The following is a 23,028-nucleotide window of genomic DNA, read 5'->3' as shown; positions in this document are numbered from 1 at the left end:
TTTTTCTTTTCACAATAGCAAAGTATCAAACAATTGGCAATTCATTGGGCATCTGGTTGCTATATATGGCTGCTCTCGGTTTTGAGTCAGTTTGGCCATAATATTAAGGATGTTTCCCATCCCATGAAATTCCTTTAGTCTTTAGTATAGACCTACATTGAGAACCATATGTCTACCACTGTTGTTTATTTCTTCTATCCCTTTGATGGGCTGTCATTAGGTGCTTTAGAACCTTCCAAACACTCACAAACACATTTGGTTTCTCATTAGTTTTCTCCTAGGAACAGTAGCTTGACATAAATCTTGACATATTTTCTTTTCTGTAACCTGTACAGTAGGTCCCATCTTCTACTTTTCTTTTTGTTTAGCCCCTTCTGTATGCTTCAGCATGTTATAAATCCAATTCAGATGCTAATCTATGTCATTCAGATCTACAATATCCTCTCATACATCTAAAGACTATGCTTAATCATCAATATTACACCCCCATCTTAGTTATAGTTTCATGATAAATCACCACGACCAAAAGTAACTTGAGGAGAAAAGGGTTTATTTTGCTTACACATCCATATCATAGCTCACACAGAGCAGGAACCTGGAGGAAGGTGCTGATTCAAAGGCCATGGAAGGGTACTGCTTACTGGCTTGTTCCTCTTGGTTTCCTCGGTCTGTTTTTGTTTCTATTCTTTGCATATACGCTGAAAGAGAGAGAGAGAGAGAGAGAGAGAGAGAGAATGCCTCCCAGAGATATCAACCGAACATGGCATAAAAAATTACAATAAGACTGGGTACAAATCTTCATGTCATCAGCCTACTTTCTTACAGAAGCCAACCACTAGGGCATGGATGGTATCACCCACAACGGGCTAGACCCTTTGCCATCAATCACTAAGTAAGAAAACTGCCTAGGCTTGCCTATGGCCCGATTTTATGGAGTCATTTTCACAATTGAGGTTCCTTCTTCTCAGATGACTTTAGCTTGTGTCAAGTTGACATAAAACTGTCCAGCACAACCCCTCTGCCTAAGGTTCAGGGATGATCATGGAAAAGATGGCAAAAGATTACAGGGTCAAAGGTCAGGGAGGAGTAAGGCTGTCTTCTGGACATGTCAGAACAATTGAAGTTACAAATTCAAAAAAGCTGTGTTTTCCTCTACAGAACTCATACAAAATCAAGCCAGTCAACATTCTATAATGAATTGCAAAGTGGCTCGTGAACTCCTCCTCTTAGCTAAGGAGCTATTGAATATTGATACCTACTAGAAGAGGGAGAAATAGATTTCATTAAGAATGCAGCACCCAGTAGGTTAGTCATGCTCCAGTGGATTTCCCTACACCCATGAATATACAAGTAGCACAAAATAGACTGATTTTCACACTAGAAGGATAACTGAATTACAGAAGAAGAAGAAGGAGAAGGAGGAGGAGGAGAAGGAGGAGGAAGAGGAGGAGGAGAAGGAGGAGGGGAAGGAGAGGAGAAGAAGAAGAAGAAGAAGAAGAAGAAGAAGAAGAAGAAGAAGAAGAAGAAGAAGAAGAAGAAGAAGAAGAAGAAGAAGAAGAAGAAGAAGAAGAAGAAGACATGAAGAAAGTTGGGGGGAAGGGAAGGGGATGGACATGGGGAAAGAGGAAAGAGGAAAGAGTAGGTTTAATATGATCAAATATACTAGGCACATTTATGAAGTTTTCAAAAACTTAACACATTATACTAAAAAAAGATTATTTCCCATGATGGGGCATGCTGAATATAAAGCATAAATGCAAGTCAGAATGTTACAGTGAAATTTTCAGCTGTTCAATATTATAACAATTTATAAATAAGCTTGTGGGCTAGCAAGATGGCTTCACAGTTAACAGCATTGGCTAGTTTTCCAACATCTACATGGTGGTCCACAACCAACCATAACCCCTGTGCCAGGGAATCCAACAACCTCTTCTGACCTCCACCTACATGTACATGCATATAAAACACTTGTATGCATAAAATAAATAAATCTAAAAAAGTAAATGTCATTTTTATCAAAATGAAATGCATTGATTAAATTTATATTAAAAAAATGATTAGACAATCACGAACATAAATACAGTGGAAAATCTCAGAGAGAGAATTGTTCCTCTGAGAATGGATGAGTCCCTTTATAACAGGTGAATAAATTTCTCTGGCCTGACCTTTTGAGTTACTTGAGTAGGATTATATAGACCAGTATTTGGGGACAATGAAATATATAATGTTGTGTCCTTCTTGAGAATATTTAAGGTGAGGCACCAGGAACAAATTAGAAGTTTGTCTCTACTTGTTTGTATAAGACCTGTAAATAATTAGGTAGGTTCCAAGCAGTTCAGCTCTAGAAAATGAGAAATTTTGCTTTTTTTTTTTCTTTTTGACTTTTCAGGGTTTTTAATAGTCATATGCAGAGGTCTGGATCATTTCAGCTCCTTCCCTCCCAACCCTGGGAGTAGGGACTGCTTCAGCTTCTCTGCCTTCTCCTTGTCTGTGATAACCAGGGTATAAAAGTACCTGTTACAGCGAAACTTGAACTTCATATTATCCTTTTTCTTTTTGATCTTGACAGATTTGGCATCCTTCTGCCTAGCTATGAGCAGAACGTCCTTGATTTCCTCAATTTTCCAAAGCTCGGCAATGAGATCTGACATCTGCACAGGGGCAAGAACCAGAGAGAACAGAAAAGCACTTTTAAAAAAATTGTTTTGCCTCTACAGAATCTACACCTATTTAGAAATTTAATAGTGATCACAATGGACATAAAACATAAAATCATAAAACATTCATAGACTAATTAACCTAATGATATTATTAGTATGGAAATTAATACATAAGTAGAAAGTGGCCTTCAGAGGGGTTAAAGTTTTGGAATAATTAGTTCCACTAGAATTCTACAGAACAACAGAATGTACCTTAATCCATTTGTGCTACTTTATAAGAATATGTGAGACCAGATATTGTTTGAAGAATAAAATTTTCTTTCATCGTACATCTGGCATTTGAGGATCCTAAACTGAATTTCCTAGCAATACAGTTGTCTAATAAGGGCTGCTCTGCTTCTAACACATTTTCAATAATGTGCCTTCTGGAGAGGAGGAAATTCAGGTTCTTAAATGCCAGAAGACATAAATACAGTGGTAAAAATAAGGACTTTTTCCCATCTAGCCTTTTATAAGTCCCATTCATAAAGGTTCTACCCTCATGAGTTAAATCATTCCCCAAAGGACTCACCTCTTTGCACCATTAGGTTTTTGGCTAAGTTTCAACATGAATTTGAGAGGAGACAAAAACTATAGTATCATTTGCTGCAGAAGGAGGAATGTTGCTCATGTTGCCCAATCCCATGAAATCTCCAAACGCACAAGACCTGAAGGGAGACTTTCCAAATAACTATCTTAGTGGTAGTATATGCTTTTATCCTAGTACTCAAGCAGCAGAAGCAGGCAAATCACTAAGTTTGACACAAGCCTGGTCTATAGACTGAACTCAAGAATGTCCAGGACTCCAAGACTTGTTTCTTATCAATGAGGTCACCCAAGGTTAAGATGACATAACCCACTCTTGGTTTGATAGCCTGTAAGAAGAAGAGATTGGGGTTAGAATTCAGGCCCTTCCTCCCTCCACCCGGTGTGTTTCTCCAGGCTATTTTATCTGCATATGACAGTGGCATATGTGTGTTGTCATACTCTGGAGCCAGACTACTGGGTATTACATTCTAATTCCTGGATGTAATGCTGTAAGAGTCATCTTTCTCTTATAAAATGTGGAAGCCAACATTGAAGTCTGTTCCACTGGCATTGGTGAAGAATCAGGAGATCAAAATTTTTCTCAGCTATATATAAAGTTTGAGGCTACTCAGGGCTATATAAGACCCTATCTCAAAAGTCAACAATATAAACAGAAATATTTGTAAAGTTATTTCCAAATATATAAAAAACATGCAAATAATGGCACGTGGAATATGGATTAGAAAACAAAGTCTAAGAACTCATGAGATTAAAAAACTAAATAAAACTATGGGGAAAAGTTAGTGTCAATCTAATACCTTCTAATTTATTTACTGAAGTTAGCAAAAAATTTAGCAACCAAGCTGACATCAAATAGAGGTCATACAATAGCAAGATGCATTGTGTGCCTCATGAGAAACAGAAACAAAACCAGCCAACAAATTTCAGTTTTTTTTTCAGTTGTTCTCCCAAATAACTTCTGTGACCAAAGTAGTTTGCTCCAGAAATTCAAGGTTGTCTGGACACTTAGAAAACCCTGGAATTCTTCATGTCAGCAATATTAATAATATAATAACAATACAGCTCAGTGACAGTGACTAAACCTAAGAGCGGGTATCAAGAAGGGGTATTTTTGCCTTTCTTCAGGTGGTCACTGAAGAATACACCAGTGACAATATGGAACATGCTCAAAGTATATAGCATATATCTATAAAAATGACCTTCTGTAATGTGGTATAATAAAATTATAATTAAGTAAAATAAAATAATGACATTCATTTCTAAAATAAAATTAAAGACTAAAAAGGGGAAATTCCAAAAGGTATATAAGGAATGTAAATAGAGAAAAAAAAATAAAAGACAGGGTTCACAATGAAAATATAAAAAAGCCTCAATATAAAAAAAATCTCAAGGAGAGAAAAAGGAACAGCATTGTTCAGAACTTTAATACTAAACTAAAACAGGACAAAATAAGGACAAAGGTCCATCTAGTTTCTGTCACACATATGGGAACAAAATGATGAACAAATAACACTAACATGCACTCAAAATCCACTAAATTGTTGCCAGCACACATTTACTACCAGACGGTAAATTTGTTGTAACATTAGGAACACATATAAGTTTTATTCAGCATAACACCTCAAAGGGAAAGGCATATGATCATTTAAACATATATAGAAATACAATTTAGTAAGTGGCAATATGTTTATGAATTAAAATTTTTAAAAAATGAAGAAGCAACGTCTCTTACAAATTAAAAGCAGAAGGTAAACATTTAAAAGGGGAAACTACCAAAAACCTACATAAACATAAACTATCACCATTAACAGAAACCACAGAAGCATGTCCTTAACAATGGGTTTAAAGCAGAGAGTATCAAATATTGATGATCTAGTCATTCATAATAAAGCATCTTACCCATATAATCAAAAAAGGGGGAAGGAGAAGGTAAGAGTTGAAAAGTAAAAAGGAAAACTATCATTATTTTCAAATAATATTATTAAATACCTACATTTTCTAAAGTAATTTACAGATTAATAAAAATCCTCATCTTAATGACAATGACATTTTACAAAGAACTAGAAAAACATTGCCTTAAACAATGTCTCACGTAACTTATGTTAGAACTACAAAAGAAAACTTTCAAAGCATACTAAAAAGACAGTAAACAAAATAGTAGGCAATAACAAAGACTCACAAATATCACAGCTATGGAGATGCCTAAGTGGGTAAGAGCACTTGTTGCTTTTGCAGAGGACAGGGGTTTGATTCTCAGCACCCAGATGGTGGCTCACAATCATCTGTAATTCCAGTCTAAAGGGAGTGATTCTGATGCTAAGGTCTTGTCCAAATACATTTTTAAAATTTAGCAACACGCTGTTATGGGGAAACCACCAGAAATGACCACTTAGGCAGTTTTAGCCAAATGAAAGTATTTGTTCCAATTAGCTTGGGTTATACAAGGTTTTTGAGGAGCCAAGTATAGCCTTGAGTATTTAGGGTAAGGATTTTTTAAAGAAAAAAAGAATATCTTGGTATCTCACTCACCAGCTGAGGAGTGGGGTTGGGGAAGTTGCAAATAAGCAGTTAAACAGAAGCTAAAATAAGCTATTATTTGTAAGGAGAGATATGCACAAGCAGGTAGTTTAACAGAAGGTAAGAGAAGCTGTTAACTAGGGCTCTTGATTACGTGTTCCTAAAATAGAGTTGAGCAATTTTTCACAGAATTCTCCATCAAGGAGATCAAATTCTGGTCATCTCTTGTGGGTTCCCTGTAACACGCTGGAGAACACAGAAAGATTCAGAGACTGTACCTCTACATTTAGGGGTCTAGGAACTCCCAGGATCAGGCAAGAGTGTATACCCTGGCTGGAGAGGACTATTAGAGTGTACAACCTTAGATATTCCAGGATCCAGGGAAAATCTTCTCTGACCAATTGCTACAATGTGCTCTGGGGGCACAATATCAACATCCCCCCCCCCTAAAAAAAAAACAATAGGTGAATCTGAACACCTCCAGAAATAAGTTTGGTTTTTAGGAGTAGACCAGGCTGGGCTCGAACTCAGAAATCCACCTGCCTCTGCCTCCCAAGTGCTGGGATTAAAGGCATGCACTACCAGTGTCTGGCTTCACTTTGGGCTTCTTTAGTCGTCTGAGTATTGCTCCTCATCCCAGGGTCTCAGTCCTGTTGTCTGTGTGTAGTGGGGAGGGGCCTGGCCTGTCATCCTAGGTGCCCCCTGTCAACTAAGCAGAGTACAGGTTAGGAGTAGGAAATAGGTCTCGGAGCTGCTGTAAGCAGCTAGGTGAGGCCAGGCAAGGGAGATATAGTTTTCCTAGTTATGCCAAGGGGGAAAGTGATAGTTCAATTCCAACCCTGTCCTTTTCTACTAGTGACTTTTGTACAATTGGAAGACCCCAAGCCCATCCATTTTTCAGAGAAACTACAGGACTTTATCAGCCTGTTGGAAATTGTTTAAAGGTAAAGGTGCCTGCTGCCTGGCCTGACAAGGACCAAATAATGGACAGAAATGACTGACTCCCTCAAGGTGTTCTCTAACCTATACACAATCACTATATGCCTTACCCACAAATAAATGTACATTTTTATTTCTTTTTAAATTTTTAAAATTTATTTTTCCAGACAGGATTTCTTTTGAGTAGCTCTGACTATCCTGGTACTCACTGTGTTGAGCAGGCTGGTCTCGAACTTTTGAGTGGTGGGATTAAAGGCATGTACCACTACTGCCTGGCTTTTTTTCTCTTTAATTTTAAAAATTATTTTGATTACGTGTATGGGAGGGTATGTTCACATGAACACAAGTGCCCATAAAACTCCAAGGTGTCAGATTTCCCCCGGAGCTAGGGTTACAGGGAACTGTAAGCCATCTGATGTGCTAGGAATCAAACTCAGGTCCCTCGGGAAAAATGGCGTATGCTCTTAGCCACTGAGCTATCTCTCTAGCTCCAAATGTAAAACTTTAAAACAATTCTAATGGGCTGGTTAATGTCCACATTCATTCACCCCAACTGGTCCTTTCTAATAAGCTGTACCTCACCCTATACCAACCTACATGACCCAAGTTCCACCCTGTTGGATTTGCGCCTTCTCTCGCACAGCCCTCTCCTTGTCGATGGGGCCTGCCTCTTGCCCACAAAGCCCTGATCCTTGCCTGTGTCGCTACCATCCACATCTAAGCCCCGCCCCTCAAGGAGCAGCCCACCACGGGGTGCCCCACCCACACTCAGATTTCTGCTACACTCAAAAGAGCCTAGCAACCCACACACGCATGCGCGGCATTCATCCAATCCACGAAGCTACTGGTTGAGACTTTCCTGCTTAAATTCGCTTACCTCAGCCTCTCCTCACAGTAGTGAAGCGGAACGTTGGTGGGGCCAGAGGTCTTGGCCTCTCCTCGAAGGCCGCTGAAGCCGACCAGGGGTGTGAAGGTGATTATTTGTAGAGACAGTAAACCTGGTTCAGCCAAGGCCGTTAGTTCAGGCGGGAAGAGGGGATGAATGTGATGACGGAGTGTAGAGGAGGGCAAAGAGTGAAAAGGAAGGATTTGGAGAAGGAAGGTGAGAAGGAAGGAGTGTGAGAATGGATGAGAAGGAAGTAGGATAGGAAAGTACACCCTTGCGGGAGGCCTGGTCCAGGCCCCCATTTGATCGGTGAGACAAATCCTTTTGGCATTACTCGAGCCCTGCGGAGGTCCCCGAGGGGAAGATGGAGGCGGTGGCGAACCCTGCCGAGGTCCCCAAGGGGAAAATGGTCGCCGAGGGGAAGGTAGAGGCAGTGGTGAGCCCTGCCGAGGTTTCGAGGGGGAAGATGGAGGTGATAGTGGTCGCTGAGGTCACCGAAGGGAAGATGGAGGCGGTGGGGAGCCCTGCCAAGGTTGTCGAGGGGGGGAAATGGAAGCGGTGAGGAGCCCTGCCAAGGTCCCCGAGGGGAAAATGGAGGCGGTGGCGATCCCTGCCAGGTCCCCAAGGGGAAAATGGAGGCGGTGGTGGTCGCCGAGGGGAAGGTAGAGGCAGTGGTGAGCCCTGTCGAGGTTTCGAGGGGGAAGATGGAGGCGATAGTGGTCGCTGAGGTCACTGAGGGGAAGATGGAGGCGGTGGTGAGCCCTGCCGAGGTCCCCAAGGGGAAAATGGAGGCAGTGGTGGTCGCCGAGGGGAAGGTAGAGGCAGTGATGAGCCCTCCCGAGGTTTCGAGGGGGAAGATGGAGGCGATAGTGGTCGCTGAGGTCACCGAAGGGAAGATGGAGGCGGTGGGGAGCCCTGCCAAGGTTGTCGAGGGGGAAAATGGAAGCGGTGAGGAGCCCTGCCAAGGTCCCCGAGGGGAAAATGGAGGCGGTGGCGATCCCTGTCTAGGTTCCCAAGGGGAAAATGGAGCGGTTTTGGTGACCGAGGGGAAGGTAGAGGCAGTGATAAGCACTGCAGTGGTTGTCGAGGAGGAAAATGGAGGCGATAGTGGTTGCTGAGGTCGCCGAGGGGAAGATGGAGGCGGTGGTGAGCCTTGCCGAGGTTGTCGAGGGGGAAAATGGAGGCGGTGGTGGTCACAGAGGAAAAGGTAAAGGCGGTGGTTAGCCCTGCCGAGGTCCCCGAGGGGAAAATGGAGGCGGTGGTGGTCACCGAGGGGAAGGTAGAGGCAGTGGTGAGCCCTGCCGAGGTCCCCGAGGGAAAAATGGAGGCGGTGGCAATCCCTGCCGAGGTCCCCGAGGGGAAAATGGAGGCGGTGGTGGTCACAGAGGAGAAGGTAAAGGAGGTGGTTAGCCCTGCCGAGGTCCCCGAGGGAAAAATGGAGGCGGTGGCGGTCCCTGCCAGGTCCCCAAGGGGAAAATGGAGGCGGTGGTGGTCGCCGAGGGGAAGGTAGAGGCAGTGGTGAGCCCTGCTAAGGTTTCGAGGGAGAAGATGGAGGCGATAGTGGTAGCTGAGGTCGCGAAGGGGAAGATGGAGGTGGTGATGAGCCCTGCAGAGTTTGTCAAGTGGGAAACATGGAGGTGCTTTTGAGCCTTGCGGAGGTGAGCAGAAACTGGAGGCGAGGTTGTAGAGGGGAAGATGGAAGCAGTGGTGAGCCCTGCTGAAGTTGCAGAGCAGAAAATGGTGACCCCTGAGGACGTCACCGAGGGGAAAATGAAGGAGGTAGTGAGCCTTGCCGAGGTTGCTAACAAGAAAATGGTGGTGGCGCACGCCTTTAATCCCAGCACTTGGGAGGCAGAGGCAGGCGGATTTCTGAGTTCGAGGCCAGCCTGGTCTACAGAGCAAGTTCCAGGACAGCCAGGACTACACAGAGAAACCCTGTCTCGAAAAACAAAAAAAAAAAAAAAAAAAAAAAACAACAACAACAAAAAAAAAAAAAGAAAAAAAAAAAAAAGAAAATGGAGGCGGTGGTAAATCTTGCTGAGGTCCTCGAGGGGGGAAAATAGAGGCGGTGGTGATCCTTGCAGAGCTTGCCGAGGGGATTAAATGGAGGCAGTGGTGGACCTTCTGAGGTCATCGAGGGGAAGCGGTGGGGAGCCTTGCCGAGGTCACCGAGGGGAAAATGGAAGCAGCGGTAAACTTCACTGAGGTCGGAGAGGGTAGATGGTGAGCCTTGCTGAGGTCACCAACAGGAAAATGGAGGTGGTCGGTGGTGAGACTTGCTGGGGTTGTTGACAGGAACATGTACCTGTGGTGAACCTTGCTGGGCCTTGAACAGGTTGAAGCCTAAGTGGGAGGAAGGACAACCTAGAGCAGTATGGAGGCCCTGGGAGGTTTCTGCTGTCATTACAAGGGTGGCAACTTAAAGCATGGGGCTGGGGTTGGGGGTGAAGGCAGAGGCTAAGAGTGAAGAGAATCTTGTGGTAAGGATTAAAATCTATCCACGTCTTGCTTATCTCTAATCTCTCCCAGTTAGTTTCCCTTTTGTGCTAAGGAGGAAGAGGAGCAGGGAGAATGGTTAGGAGCAAGGAAGAAATCCGGATACTAAGAAGAAATACTGTGATGTGGAGTTAGAAAAAGGAGAGGCTATAGACAAGTTGAAGCTAGGGAGGAGCTTACCAGGAAGATGAGTTAGAGAAGTGATGGGGGGGGGGGGGGCTTGGAGACCAGTTAGGTGGCTTTCCCTTTTAGAGTAAGGATGAGGAGGAGCAGGGGAGTGGTTAGGATTGGGGATGAGAAGGAGCTGGAGAAGGGTAAGGAGCAAGGAAGAAATACAGAGAGAGGAAGTTTGGGGGAGGGAAAGAATGGGTGGCATGTCCAAACTGGGGAGGAGCTAAGGGTGAGAAGATGGGAAGGGGCTAAAGAGGAGGCTGTAGAGTTGAGGCAGTGATGGGGATGGAAAGAACTTGGGAGAGTCTACAGATAAGGAAGGCCTGTCCAGGGGTAAGGAGCAAGGAAAAAATGGGCAAAGAGTAGTTGGATAGGGAGACGATGGAGATGATGGGGGAGAGTAGAAGCTGGGGAAAGACTAGGTGTCAGAGTTGAGAGTAGAGGTTTGGGAAATAGGGATTGGGAGGAACAAGGAGGAAAAACCTGGTGATGAGGAGTTAGGAAGAGGAGGGGCTGTGGGGAAGTTGAAATTGGGGAGGAGCTTAGCAGGAGGAGTTGGAGCAGAAAGAAGTTGAGGAAGGCTAGGAGATAAGAGATGAATATGACGAGGATCTGGGAAGAAGCTAGGGATGAGGAAAACCTGAGAGGGGATGAGAAAGGAGAAAATAGGGCATGAAGGAGATATGGAGGAGGTGGGGAAAAGTTAGGGGCTCAGGAGCTGAGGAAGGATTGGGATGAAGGAAGACGCCTGAAGAGGAGATGGGAGAGAGGAGGTATTGGGAGATGGTAGGTGAAAGGAGTGAATAGGAGCTGGGGCTTATGAAAAGGAAAGGTTAGGGGTGATGCAGAGCCAAAGGGTAGAGAAGAGCTAGGAATAAGGATGACTTGGGGAAGGGTAAGGAGCAAGGAGGAAATGGATGCAGAGGTGTTGTGGGGGATCAGGGGAAGACAGAGGACAGGCTGTGAATGAGTTGAAGTTTGAAAGGAGCTAGACATGAACAGGTGCTCTGGAGGGGCTAGGAGTAAATGTGAGAAGATATTAAGAGTAATGAAGATTTTAGGAGGGAGAGGAGTCTTTGAAAGAGGGCGAGGAATAACTATAGAGGGGTAGGTGTTTGCTAGATGTGGGAAGTACTGGGGAAGAGTTAGAAGAAAAAGGAGAGTCAAGTAGCTGGAGGAGCTGAGGCTAGTTGGAGCTGTGAAGGGTCTAGAAACAAGAAACAATTAGAGTTGGGAGGATCTGGCTAGAAATATTGGATTAAGAAGAGTTGGGGAGAGGTAAGAAGCAAGAAGGAACACAGGGTGAGGAGCTGGGCAGGGACAAAGATGAGGAAGACCTGAGGAGGTGTGAGGGACAAGAGACCCAGAGCTACTGGAGCTAAGAATGGGGAGGAGCTGGGTATGAATTGAAGCTGGTAAGGAGTTGGGATGTGGGTGAGCTCAGAGGGGGGCTAGGGTGAGGAGCTGGGCAGATGTAAGAAACAATGAGGAACTAGATTTTGGAGGTGGGGAATCTAGTGGTAAGTAGCTGGGAATGGGTTAGAAGGTTGGAGAAGCTAGGAGGGCATGGGGCAAGGAATACCTGGGGAGGGACTAGAAGCAAGGGAGCAGCTACTGGTGAAGATGAGCTAGAAGGTTAGAAGGAGATGGGGAGAAGTTAAGAGTAAGGGGGAGCTGGGTGAAGGCTAGGAGCAAGGTGGAGCTGTGATGTGAGGATGATCTGGGGAGGGGCTGTAAGTGAGAATATGCCGAGGAGGTGTGGAGGAAATAAGGAATAAGGTAACAAGGAGGAAATAGAGTTGGGATGGGCTTATAGTCGGGGTCTAGGGAGGTCTTAGGGATTAGAAGATGCTGGGTAGTGGTTTCTGGGGGACAGGGTGAGGGCCTGGATAGTGAATACGGATGAGGAGGAGGTTGGGGGGTTGGGGAGGGGCTGGGGGAGGTTTAGGGGAGGAGCACCTAGAAACAAGGAGGAACTAGGGTGAGGAGAAGCTAAGGGTTTGGGAAGAGCTTGTGGGGAAGAGAACCTGGGGGGGATGAGATAGAGAAAGGAGGAACTGAGAGTTGTTAAGGGAACTACAGGGGAAAACTAAGAAGAGGAGCCAGGGAGAAATTAGTGGGGAGGGGAAAGGAATGAGGAGGAATGGAAAGGGTGTGAGGTGAAGTGAAACTGGGGAGAGGGTAGGGGAAGGAAGACCTAGTGGGTTAGGGAAGTTGAGAAGAGATTGGAGGGACAGAGTAGCTGGAGAGAGATGGAGTAAGAAGAACCCAGAGAGCAACAACAGGCTAGATTGAATAGGGAGTGTGAATCCTTAGCCGTTGAAGTGGATTTGAAGGAATAAAAGCATATAGGAGCTAATGTCAAGGAGGAAGGAGCACAGTGCCAGGAAGGAACTAGGGGTGAATCAGGAGTGTGGGGCCCCAGAACTATTGAAGCTAAATAGAGTTGGGGGACTAGGGGTGGCAAAAGGGCCAGGAAACAGGGGTTCTAGGGGCCCTGGTAGAGTTTGGGCTATTGAGGAACTGCAGAACAGGTGGAGTCCAAAATGGGGAAGGGAGAAAAAAAAAGCACAAAGAAATTAGAAAAGGACAGAAGTGAGTGGGGCAGGCATGGCCTAGAATAGGGAAGAAACAGCTATTACTGTACAGCCAAGATAGATTCAAACTGGTGAATCTCTGGCCTTAAAGTTCCTGGGATTAGAGGCACGGATCACCACATTGAGCTTTTTCTGTTTTACTTTTGTAAGATAGTATCTTACATTGCAGCCCAACCTGGTCTGACTTAGGTAGGCCTTAAAGTTGCAGGCTTCTGCCCTTGACGTCTTAATTTACCAAGATTTTCCTCCACTTTAGAGATAGGGCTGTGCTGGCTTCTTATGGGCCTGGCATGAGCCTCATGGTTAAGCTACATTCCCAGTGTTATACAACGTTCACTTTTAGTATTTATTTTGTTAGGAGCAGATTTTTGGCACTCTCGTGTTCTATTTTTTCCAGCAGTATATATCTTTGAAATGACATACAAACTTGCATATTTGCTCAAATTTATCAAGAATTAGCAAAAAAAGGTACATAAAACTCAGAACACTGAGTGAATGGGTGCAAACATGGTCCAAGTTAAACCACCTTGTTTTAACTTCTTTTTACATTGACAAGTGACAAATTGTTTACCTGAGATCCACTAAAGTAAGAAACCAACATTATTCAAATAAGAGCATCTTGGTTTTATATAATAATTTTCTAAGTAAATTTAAATAATGCCTTTGGATTCAAATGGCTTGAAAGATTTGTTTTCCTTATTTGTTTTTCTTACTATGCTTTAAAACAGAAAACATACAATTATGTTTCCCCGTGGAAGAAGGGACCCTGAAGAATTTAAAAGCACCCCAGAGGACCCTGAAGAACCTGAAAGCACCACAAGGGACCCTGGAGGACTTGAAAGCACCCCAGGGGACCCTGAAGGATTTGAAAGCACCCCAGGGGATCCTGAAGGATTTGAAAGCACCCCGGGGGACCCTAAAGGATTTGAAAGCACCCCGGGGGACCCTGAAGGATTTGAAAGCACCCCAGGGGACCCTGTAGGATTTGAAAGCACCCCAACAGAGGAAGAACATTTAGCAGTTTATTCCTTTGATGATGACTTTCAGCATCCCAGGGTTTTGCAGAGGAGTGAAGGTACAAGGTGTCAAATGTTGGGTGCTGGCAAGCTGCCTCAGGGGGTACATTTTATTTAATTTTATCCAAGATAGTCTTGGAAATTAGTTTCTGTAAATGGCCATGAATGGTGATCTAACTTCATCAAAGAAAATTTTGTATTCATGTATCTAATACAAAACCTTAAGTTGCCAAAAGTCTGTGAAAGAATGTAAAAAAATTTTTTTAAGTTTTTTCAAGACAGGGTTTTTCTGCGTTACAGTCCTGACTGTCTTGGACCTCTTTGCAGGCTAGGCTGGCCTCAAATTTACAGAGATCTGCCTGTCTCCGCCTTCAAGTGCTGGGATTAAAAGTGTGCATCACCATACATGGCTTAATTTCAGTTTCTTAAAATAACATACTTAATTTCAAAAGTGTTTTTCTTTTTCTTTTCCTTGTCAACAGAACTGCGTTCAACATCTGATTCATGTCGGGAGAGAAGTCCTGTAGAACTGTTTACAGATCCAGGGTAAAATATTAAAAGTTATCTTTGTTGAATAATGTAGTTCAAGAAATGTTTGCTTTGTTTATGTAATAAGTAGCATACATAAAATATTTGCTATTTCTCGCAAGAAGAAAATAGGAAAACTCCTTATTCTACCTTATGAATTCTTAATTAGACAGTGTTTAATATCCAACAGAGGGTTTTATGCATGCTTGGGAAATGCTCTATTACTGAACTACAGTAACAGCTTTAATAATTTTTTTTCCATTTTTTATTAGGTATTTAGCTCATTTACATTTCCAATGCTATACCAAAAGTCTCCCATACTCACCCACCCCCACTCCCCTACCCACCCACTTCCCCTTTTTGGCCCTGGCGTTCCCCTATACTGAGGCATATAAAGTTTGCGTGTCCAATGGGCCTCTCTTTCCAGTGATGGCCGACTACGCCATCTTTTGATACATATGCAGCTAGAGTCAAGAGCTTCGGGGTACTGGTTAGTTCATATTGTTGTTCCACCTATAGGGTTGCAGATCTCTTTAGCTCCTTGGGTGCTTTCTCTAGCTCTTCCATTGGGAGCCCTGTGATCCATCCATTAGCTGACTGTGAGCATCCACTTCTGTGTTTGCTAGGCCCCGGCATAGTCTCACAAGAGACAGCTACATCTGGGTCCTTTCGATAAAATCTTGCTAGTATATGCAATGGTGTCAGCGTTTGGATGCTGATTATGGGGTGGATCCCTGGATATGGCACACAATATGTACTCACTGATAAGTGGATATTAGCCCCAAACCTAGGATACCCAAGATATAAGATACAATTTGCTAAACACATGAAACTCAAGAAGAATGAAGACTGAAGTGTGGACACTATGCCCTTCCTTAGAATTGGGAACAAAACACCCATGGAAGGAGTTACAAAGACAAAGTTTGGAGCTGAGATGAAAGGATGGACCATGTAGAGCTTTAATAATTTTTAAAAATGTGGTTTCTTCATAGGGAAAAGGTGGAGGTTATGCTTGGAAGAATTGGAGGTATGTTTTTTGATAACTTTATATTTTTATAAAATTGTTTAAAACTACGTAACAATCATCATAAAATATGTTAGCCAGTGTACTATATGTCTGCAGTTCAATGCCTGTTTTCATAAGATTTTTCATAAATATTTATGATTTAGCATCATAGATATTCTTCCTTAAATGTTTCCATGGTGAGAGAAGCAAAAATGATGTTTTTAGACATGTGACTTCAATGGAATTTCAGAAGAAAATAGGAAAAGTCCTTATACTTCTTTGAACAGGTGTAGTGATGTACTATTTCTGTATATCAGTTTCTTCTTTTACTGTCTATGTTATTTTTTTATTCAATTTATTTCTTAGGATTTATACTGTATTCCTTTCTGTAGAGTAGGTAGCATAAAATTTAAGCTTATAAAATAACTCCTTGTTAGTATTTTCATTCTAATAAATTATGTAACATGAAACTTTGATAGACAGTAAGAAATTTAAAATATGAGCCAAAACCCTTCTGTTTTTAAGAACAATGTTAAAGATCAGTTATACTAGCTTTCTTTTCTTGAAGAGAATAGTCACTGTTGTTTACTTTGTTTTGAGAATGTCTTAGTATGAGGCTGGCATTAGCACTGTAGATTATCTGACTTAACCTCAGAGATGTTGGCATTATAGGGACAGACAAACCCAACCAAGGGTATAGTACTCTTTTTAAAAGTTAATAGAGGACAGATAAATGGCTCAGTGGTTTAAGAACACTGACTGATCTTCTAGAGGAATCCAATTTGATCCCCAGCATACCCATTGTGGCTCACAGCCATCTGTAAATTTAGTTCAAAGGGATCCAGTGTCTTCTTTTTGCCTTAGTGGGAGCCAGGTTCATGGTGCACTGGCCTAAATGCAGCCAACCCTTCCCCACACATACAAAAGTAGTTAATATTAGATTTTAAGGATTACTCACATAATCAACATTTTTGGAAGAAGTACATGTTTTATAATCTGTTGTCTCGTCTATGTATTATAGCTGCTGAGATCATCTTTCATCTATGTATAACAGGAAACACTTTGATTTAGCTGCTACAATGATAAATTATTGATAGAATAATAGAGCTTTGCTATGGTTACTAAAAGTAACTGGTAAAAACAATATTTTTTTCCTTATTGAGTCACAGTTTGATTATGCAGCTCTGGGTGGCCTGGAACCTGGTATGTAGGACAGGTTGGCTACAGACTGAATTAGTGGTATATACTACCATTCCTGGCTACCACAGAATATTTGATATTTCAATTTTTGTATGAACTGCTTGCTGTATAGAAGCATGATGAAGTATAAAGGACAACCAAAGCATACTAAGAAGATACGATAGGCAAGCACTTACCAACTGAACGACAGCTGCACCTTCCCATTGACAGTCTCTTTTACAAGTAATTTTAATAATTGAATTAACTTTTCTTTTTGGTTTTTAGTAACAGGGTTTTTCTGTGGCTTTGGATCTCCTGGAACTCACTCTGTAGACCAGGCTGGCCTACAATTCTCTGTAGATCTGGTTGGCCTGAAACTGACAGAGGTCCACCTGCCTCTGCCTTTCAGGTGCTAGGTTTAACCTATTTTAGATTCTATTTTTAATAACCTATATCATTTCTTTTTCTTAAACAATAGCTCAGGTAAGTATGTTCTTCCAGTATAGAATGTTTTATAATTTTTTTTAATTCTTTAATAGATAATGTCCACCTTCCCCTCTTGTTTATTAGCTCATTTTTATCATCTCTCCAAACATCATCAGTTAGGAAAGCCTAATTGTGCTGTGGTTGCAAAAACTAACTAGGACCAGAAATGTTTCAGATTTCAAAGTTTTAAATTTGGAATGTTTTCATAGACGTTGCTGATGGAACAGACCTGGTCTGAAAATTCCAAATACCAGATGTTCAAAGAATGAAAATTGTGTGCAATCACGTTGACAACATTTTAAAATTTAGTATTAAATGTCTTTGCTATTGATGAGTGTACATTATTCAAATTTGTAATTATTTGAATATGTAGGAACAAAATAATTTTCTTTGACATTGAATTCTAATCAACATTAATTTTTAATATAGTTGACATTAACCGTGCTCTTAGTGCTAAGAGACAAAGAATGGAGACAACTGCCAGACAGTCTTTTGAGGGAGTTGAGCAGAAAATGAAAGAAGTTTGGAACTCTCATGAAGATGCAATGTAAGTTTTTCTTTAAGAACCATGTTTATATCAATTTTTAATATATACTGATATAAATCACTCAAGAAAAATGCTATCATCTGTTTATTTGAGAGTTTAGTGGAAAAGTTTGACTTGAGTTTACTCTAGGAAGGTACCTGTGTGACTTACTTACTGCCTTTATAGAGTTGCTTCATAGAAGCCAATGAAGAATACATTTTTCTCCTTTAAGTAACAATTGAGGTTTATTACTCCTTGGTATTCACTCTTGAAATTAGTTGGATAAATTTTAGATGAATAGAATCTAATAATTGTTAGCTAGTTCACTATGGCTGACAGTGTAGAGCAAGGTCAATTTGAACATATTAAACACTTAGATCTTGTTTTATTCTAAATTGTGGTTGTGCCAAAATGGGGAGTGGGGAAATTAGTGAAATGATTGTACTTGTAAATCATTTGATATTTTTGTGAGAATCTACATTCAGTAGAAAAAATGAAAAATAAACTATTTAGAGATATTATTTTCTGAAAATTGATATGTGTCATAAAAGTTCCCTAGTTTTCAAAAGCTGCTGCATGAGAGGGACATTTACGTTAGGAAAAGGTACTTCTGGAATCAATAAAAATTTAATTTACTTCTGACTTTTCCATCAAAATATATAACTATTATTTCCTCTTTATACTTTGAGAGTGTGTCAATTCAATTTTGTCTCTAATGATTTCATGATAGTATAAGAGGTTACACTATTACTGTATGTTGATTTCACAATAGTATGAGGTAAAACATTATGATGTTTTACAGGGCACAGCTTAATGAAGAGTCTGCTCAGGCATTTGCAAATCTGTTTGAGCAATGGAATGAGGATTTTAAGAAATTCCGAGAACAACATGAGAAACTTGTGGTTGGTATTGCCATTGCAATTAATCTATTATAAGTAAAGCTTAAGTAAGAATGGTGAAGCTATTTGAGTTGAATGAAACACATCCAGGCTTCTTTAGAAACAGAAATGTCCAAGAATGAGTGATGTCCTGAAGACAATTTCCTACCTGTGTGGGGGATTATTTTAGGGTGCTGAGGAAGGGGAAAATGTGAGGAGTGAAAGAGTAGCCTCATTTAGACATAATGCTTGCTAAAGAAAAATACAGAGGGCAGTCATCTTAAAATGTAATTTTCTGAGTTTAGAATAGTATTGTTTTCTAGCCGGGCATGGTGGCACGCACCTTTAATCCCAGCATTCAGGAGGCAGAGGCAGGGAAATTTCTGAGTTCGAGGCCAGCCTGGTCTACAAAGTGAGTTCCAAGACAGCCAGGGATATACAGAGAAATCCTGTCTGGAAAAAAACAAAACAAACAAACAAACAAACAAAAGAATAGTATCGTTTTTCTAAATTTAAAGTTTTAGGGTTTCATGGAAGGAGTTACAAAGACAAAGTTTGGAGCTAAGACAAAAGGATAGACCATCCAGAGACTACCCCACCCGGGGATCCATCCCATAATCAGCCACCAAACCCAGACAGTATTGCATATGCCAGCAAGATTTTGCTGAAAGGACCCTGATATAGCTATCTCGAGTGAGGCTATGCCAGTGCCTGGCAAATACAGAAGTGGATGCTCACAGTCATCTATAGGATGGAATACAGGGCCCCCAATGAAGGAGCTAGAGAAAGCACCCAAGGAGCTGAAGGGGTCTGCAACCCTATATATAGGTGGAACAACAATATGAACTAACCAGTACCCCCAGAGTTCGTGTCTCTAGCTGCATATATAGCAGAAGATGGCCTAGTCGGCCATCATTGGGAAGAGAGGCCCCTTGGTCTTGGAAACTTTATGTGCCCCAGTACAGGGGATTGCCAGGGCCAAGAAGTGGGAGTGGGTGGGTAGGGGCGCAGGGTGGGGGGGGGTTATAGGGAACTTAGGGAACTTTCGGGATAGCATTTGAAATGTAAATAAAGAAAATATCTAATAAAAAAAAGTATTACGGTTTAAGCTGCACCTCTGAGGGACTACGTTTGCCTTGCACATATGCAACCCACAGCAACAAGCAACTCTTTCCAAATTCGTAATACAGTTTTTTTTTCTTTTGTATTTGTAGAATGATTTTAAGCAACAGGAGAAGATTTTTCAACGAACTAGATTTGTTCAGAACCAGAGAATTAGAACAATTAAAGAAATACATGAACAATTCTTACAGGTATGTTTGCATGATAACGTTATGTTCCTTAAAATAAATTGCACATTTTTCCATACAATAATAATTTCCATTTTGAATGAATTGTTTCTAATTGACATGATAATTAGATATATGTAGCATTTGAATGGTTTCATGACAGTTATTAAAGACAGAAGTTGTGAATTTCCTATAGATACATATTTGACATGTAGTATAGCCATATTTCAAGTTTAGTCATTGTTTTTTACTTAACTAAAGAGAGAAAGACTGCATATCATTTTTATGGTCTTTCTCTTTGTATCCCAGTATATATTAAATAGGAAAGGCTTGAAATAAATCTTAAGTATGTAAGGCAAAAGATGCCCTGGAACTGGAGTTAAAGTTGCAAGCTGCCTTGTGGGTACTAGGAATGAAACCCAGGTCCTCTGAGAGAGCAGCTAGTACTCTTAACTGCCTAGTCATCTCTCCAGCCTCAGGAAGGAGCCAAATTCAGTTAAAGCCTTTTTTGAAATTTAGTAGGGAATACCTTCTGGTGTGTTAGATTTTAGAATGATTGATTGCAGTGGCTAAAATAACTTTATATGTTAATTTATAATGTTAGCTCAGAATTTAATAAAGGTTAAAAGTTGTTGCTTGAGAATTAAGGACATGCTGGTAAATTGAGGTATAAACAAAAACTTTAAAATAAGTATTTTAAAGAACTTTAACTTCTACACAAGTTATTTTGTGTGTTTTCAAATACAGTTCTTGCTAGTTTTCTCTACTGTTCCCTGAAAACAATTTGTTAATTGGTACCAATAGAAGTATGTTCTAGATAATATCACCAGATATTACTATTAGTTAGGAACTTTAATATAATTTTAAATTTTTCCATAGCCTGTTTTCACATTCAGTAACTACTAGAATGCTACCATTTTTTATCTCAATAGTACTTCATTATTTATTAAACTCTTATTTCATAAATAGCTCATGCTATTTAATGTTCATATGATCCTTTGCTTGTACTATGAAAACTGTTTATTCTTCAGTCAATGCTTCAAAGCCTTGTCATATTATATTTTTAAAACATGTCCATTTTCCTATACATCTACTAACTTCTCATTTTCTGTTCTGAAGATGCCCCATGACATGAGTCTCTTTTGAGGTTACATTTATCATAATTGTGCATTAACACACACACCTTTCTACATAATCATTTTCTCTGTATCTGCTGTCTGGATATACTAACTCTTCCCCTCACTTAAATATTTTAAACTCCTTTTCATTAATTCAAATTGGTTCTTTTGTCACACAAACTGGAAACATTTTCCACTTTGTACTTTATATTTATAGGAAGCTGCATTGTCTGTCATTCCCAATATAGTTTTTGTGTTATTTCCATTTAAATTTTTATTTTCTCTGGAAAACAGGAACAATTATGTATTATCATCTTTAATTTTTCCATAGTACTTAACATGATATTTGTCACTTGGTTGATGATTTTTCTCACTGGAAAATGATTAGAAAAGATTTAAAGTATCCTTTTAAGTGGATATCACATGCATACATTATTAGTGCCAAAGAAACTTGGAGAGATGGATGGATGGAAAGTTGGAAGGTAGCTTGGTTAATATAGTGAGATACTGTATTACGAAACAGAAATAGAAATTTTGCTATTAATTACTTGAAAAAGGATTTCATTTTTCCCTTTAGTAAATTCATGTCACATTAGGTCACACTGACTTTTGACCTTAAGTAGATTGTAGCCTGATGTTTCAGAAATTCACTAGAATTATTCACAATTATGATGCTTGCCAAAAAGATCCTGCTTTGTTGCTCTATTTTTTCATTTTCCTTTCTTTGAGAAAAAGTGTATGCATTGCACAGGCTAGCTCTCAGGCTCTCGGTCCTTCCAGTTGTGCTTGGGAACTTTGGGATCCTGTGCCCAAGCCTCCCCTCTCCTCTCCCTGTCTTGACCTTAATATTCCCTCAAACCATTTCTTGAGCAGAGAGTGCCATTGGATATTCTATAATTATATTTGGCTCATGTCTGAGTTACTTTACATCCCAACAGTAGGAATTTGGGTCTTTTTGTATTGGATAGTTGTTTTTTGTTTACTTGAAATAATGTGTATTACTTCAATATTTAAAATTCACTTTTGAATTTTTATTTGAAAAATTTACAATTTGAGGTGAAAAGATAATGTCATAGGAATAAACTAGTCTTTCGTATTTTAGAAATTGGAAGACCTGGAGAGCAAGAATGATGATCTGCTTACTAGAACACAAAATGAACTTAAGGATGAAATTAATGATCTGCAGAAAAAAATTTTGAGAGAATCTGTAAGTTGTATTTCAAACTGAAAAAAAAATGAATTAATGAAAGCACTTCATAGTGGATAAGTACCACTAAAATAAAATATCCTTGCTCTCTCTCTCTCTCCTCTCCCTCTCCCTTCCCCTCCCCTCCCTCTCCCCCTCCCCCTCTCCCTCTCTTCTGAATTACAGGAGGAGTCTACGCTCTTTTGATGGGAAGAATATTTGAAGAAGGAACTTTAACTGAAGTGATACAGTTCAAATGCCAGCGAGGATCCATGCTTGAAGACAAGTATTAGGATAAATGATGAGATCATTAGTCATTAGTTTGTCTCCCTTGTTCTTTATTTAGAATAACATCCAGTTATGTTAGTATCAACTATTCCTGTATGTCAAGGATTTGCCTCTTTTGTTATAATAGAGTGAATTTTTGTATGACACTGTTGAGTTGTTATCAGTAAAAATGATTGAAGTTTGGATATTGACTTTAGTATATTTATCACTTCCAAAGGCAAAAAATTCAGGTATAGAACATTACGTTGGTTTTATTTCATTTATTTTTCTGACAAGGTCTTACCATGTTTGCCATGATGGTGTCTAACACTGAACCAAAAAGAAACTTAGATATAATCTCAGGTAGTCCTTGAATCTTAGCCTCCAAAGCACCGGAGAGGACAGGTGGGCACCACTATGCCTAGTTTACATGGTTCTTTAAAGAGAACCCCTTCAGTCCATTTTATGTACTTATTAAATTGTTTAGCCCATTCTAAGAAAATGTATCAAAGAGCTTGAGTTCATGTCTTGGCATTAAACAGTTAAGACATCAAGCTGACTATATATACTAGGGTTTGCTTTGGTTTTGTTTTTTGAGACAAGGTCTTGCTATGCAGCCTTGCTTGGCCTGCAACTTGCTATGTACACCAGGCTGGACTCAAACTCATATATTCAAACTGCCTCTGTTTCCCAAA

At 40.6% G+C, this 23,028-nt stretch overlaps 1 protein-coding gene and 1 pseudogene across 2 annotated transcripts; one reads left to right on the top strand and one right to left on the bottom strand.

The window, feature by feature from the left end:
- Positions 1-2,420: 2,420 nt before the first annotated feature.
- On the bottom strand, positions 2,421-2,651 carry Gm6025 (annotated as a pseudogene).
- Positions 2,652-7,468: 4,817 nt separating this feature from the next.
- On the top strand, positions 7,469-22,538 carry 1700013H16Rik (RIKEN cDNA 1700013H16 gene). 2 transcript variants are annotated; one of them, NM_001200013.1, is made up of 9 exons: positions 7,608-7,677; positions 13,583-13,929; positions 14,353-14,416; positions 15,391-15,425; positions 17,499-17,616; positions 18,398-18,497; positions 19,688-19,786; positions 21,983-22,087; positions 22,253-22,538. In NM_001200013.1, the coding sequence occupies exons 2-9, from the start codon at positions 13,596-13,598 to the stop codon at positions 22,271-22,273; spliced, it is 876 nt and encodes a 291-aa protein (NP_001186942.1). In that variant the 5' UTR covers positions 7,608-7,677; positions 13,583-13,595; the 3' UTR covers positions 22,274-22,538. The 2 variants fall into 2 exon arrangements, with proteins under 2 accessions (XP_006535424.1, NP_001186942.1); XM_006535361.3 differs by lacking the exon at positions 13,583-13,929 and having other exon boundaries at positions 7,469-7,677; positions 22,253-22,537.
- The last annotated feature ends 490 nt before the right edge of the window (positions 22,539-23,028 follow it).

The sequence above is a fragment of the Mus musculus genome, chromosome X (assembly GCF_000001635.26).
Source record: "Mus musculus strain C57BL/6J chromosome X, GRCm38.p6 C57BL/6J".
Taxonomy (NCBI): Eukaryota; Metazoa; Chordata; class Mammalia; order Rodentia; family Muridae; genus Mus; species Mus musculus.
Note: the sequence above shows the minus strand (reverse complement) of the source record. Positions and strands in the feature narration are given on the sequence as shown.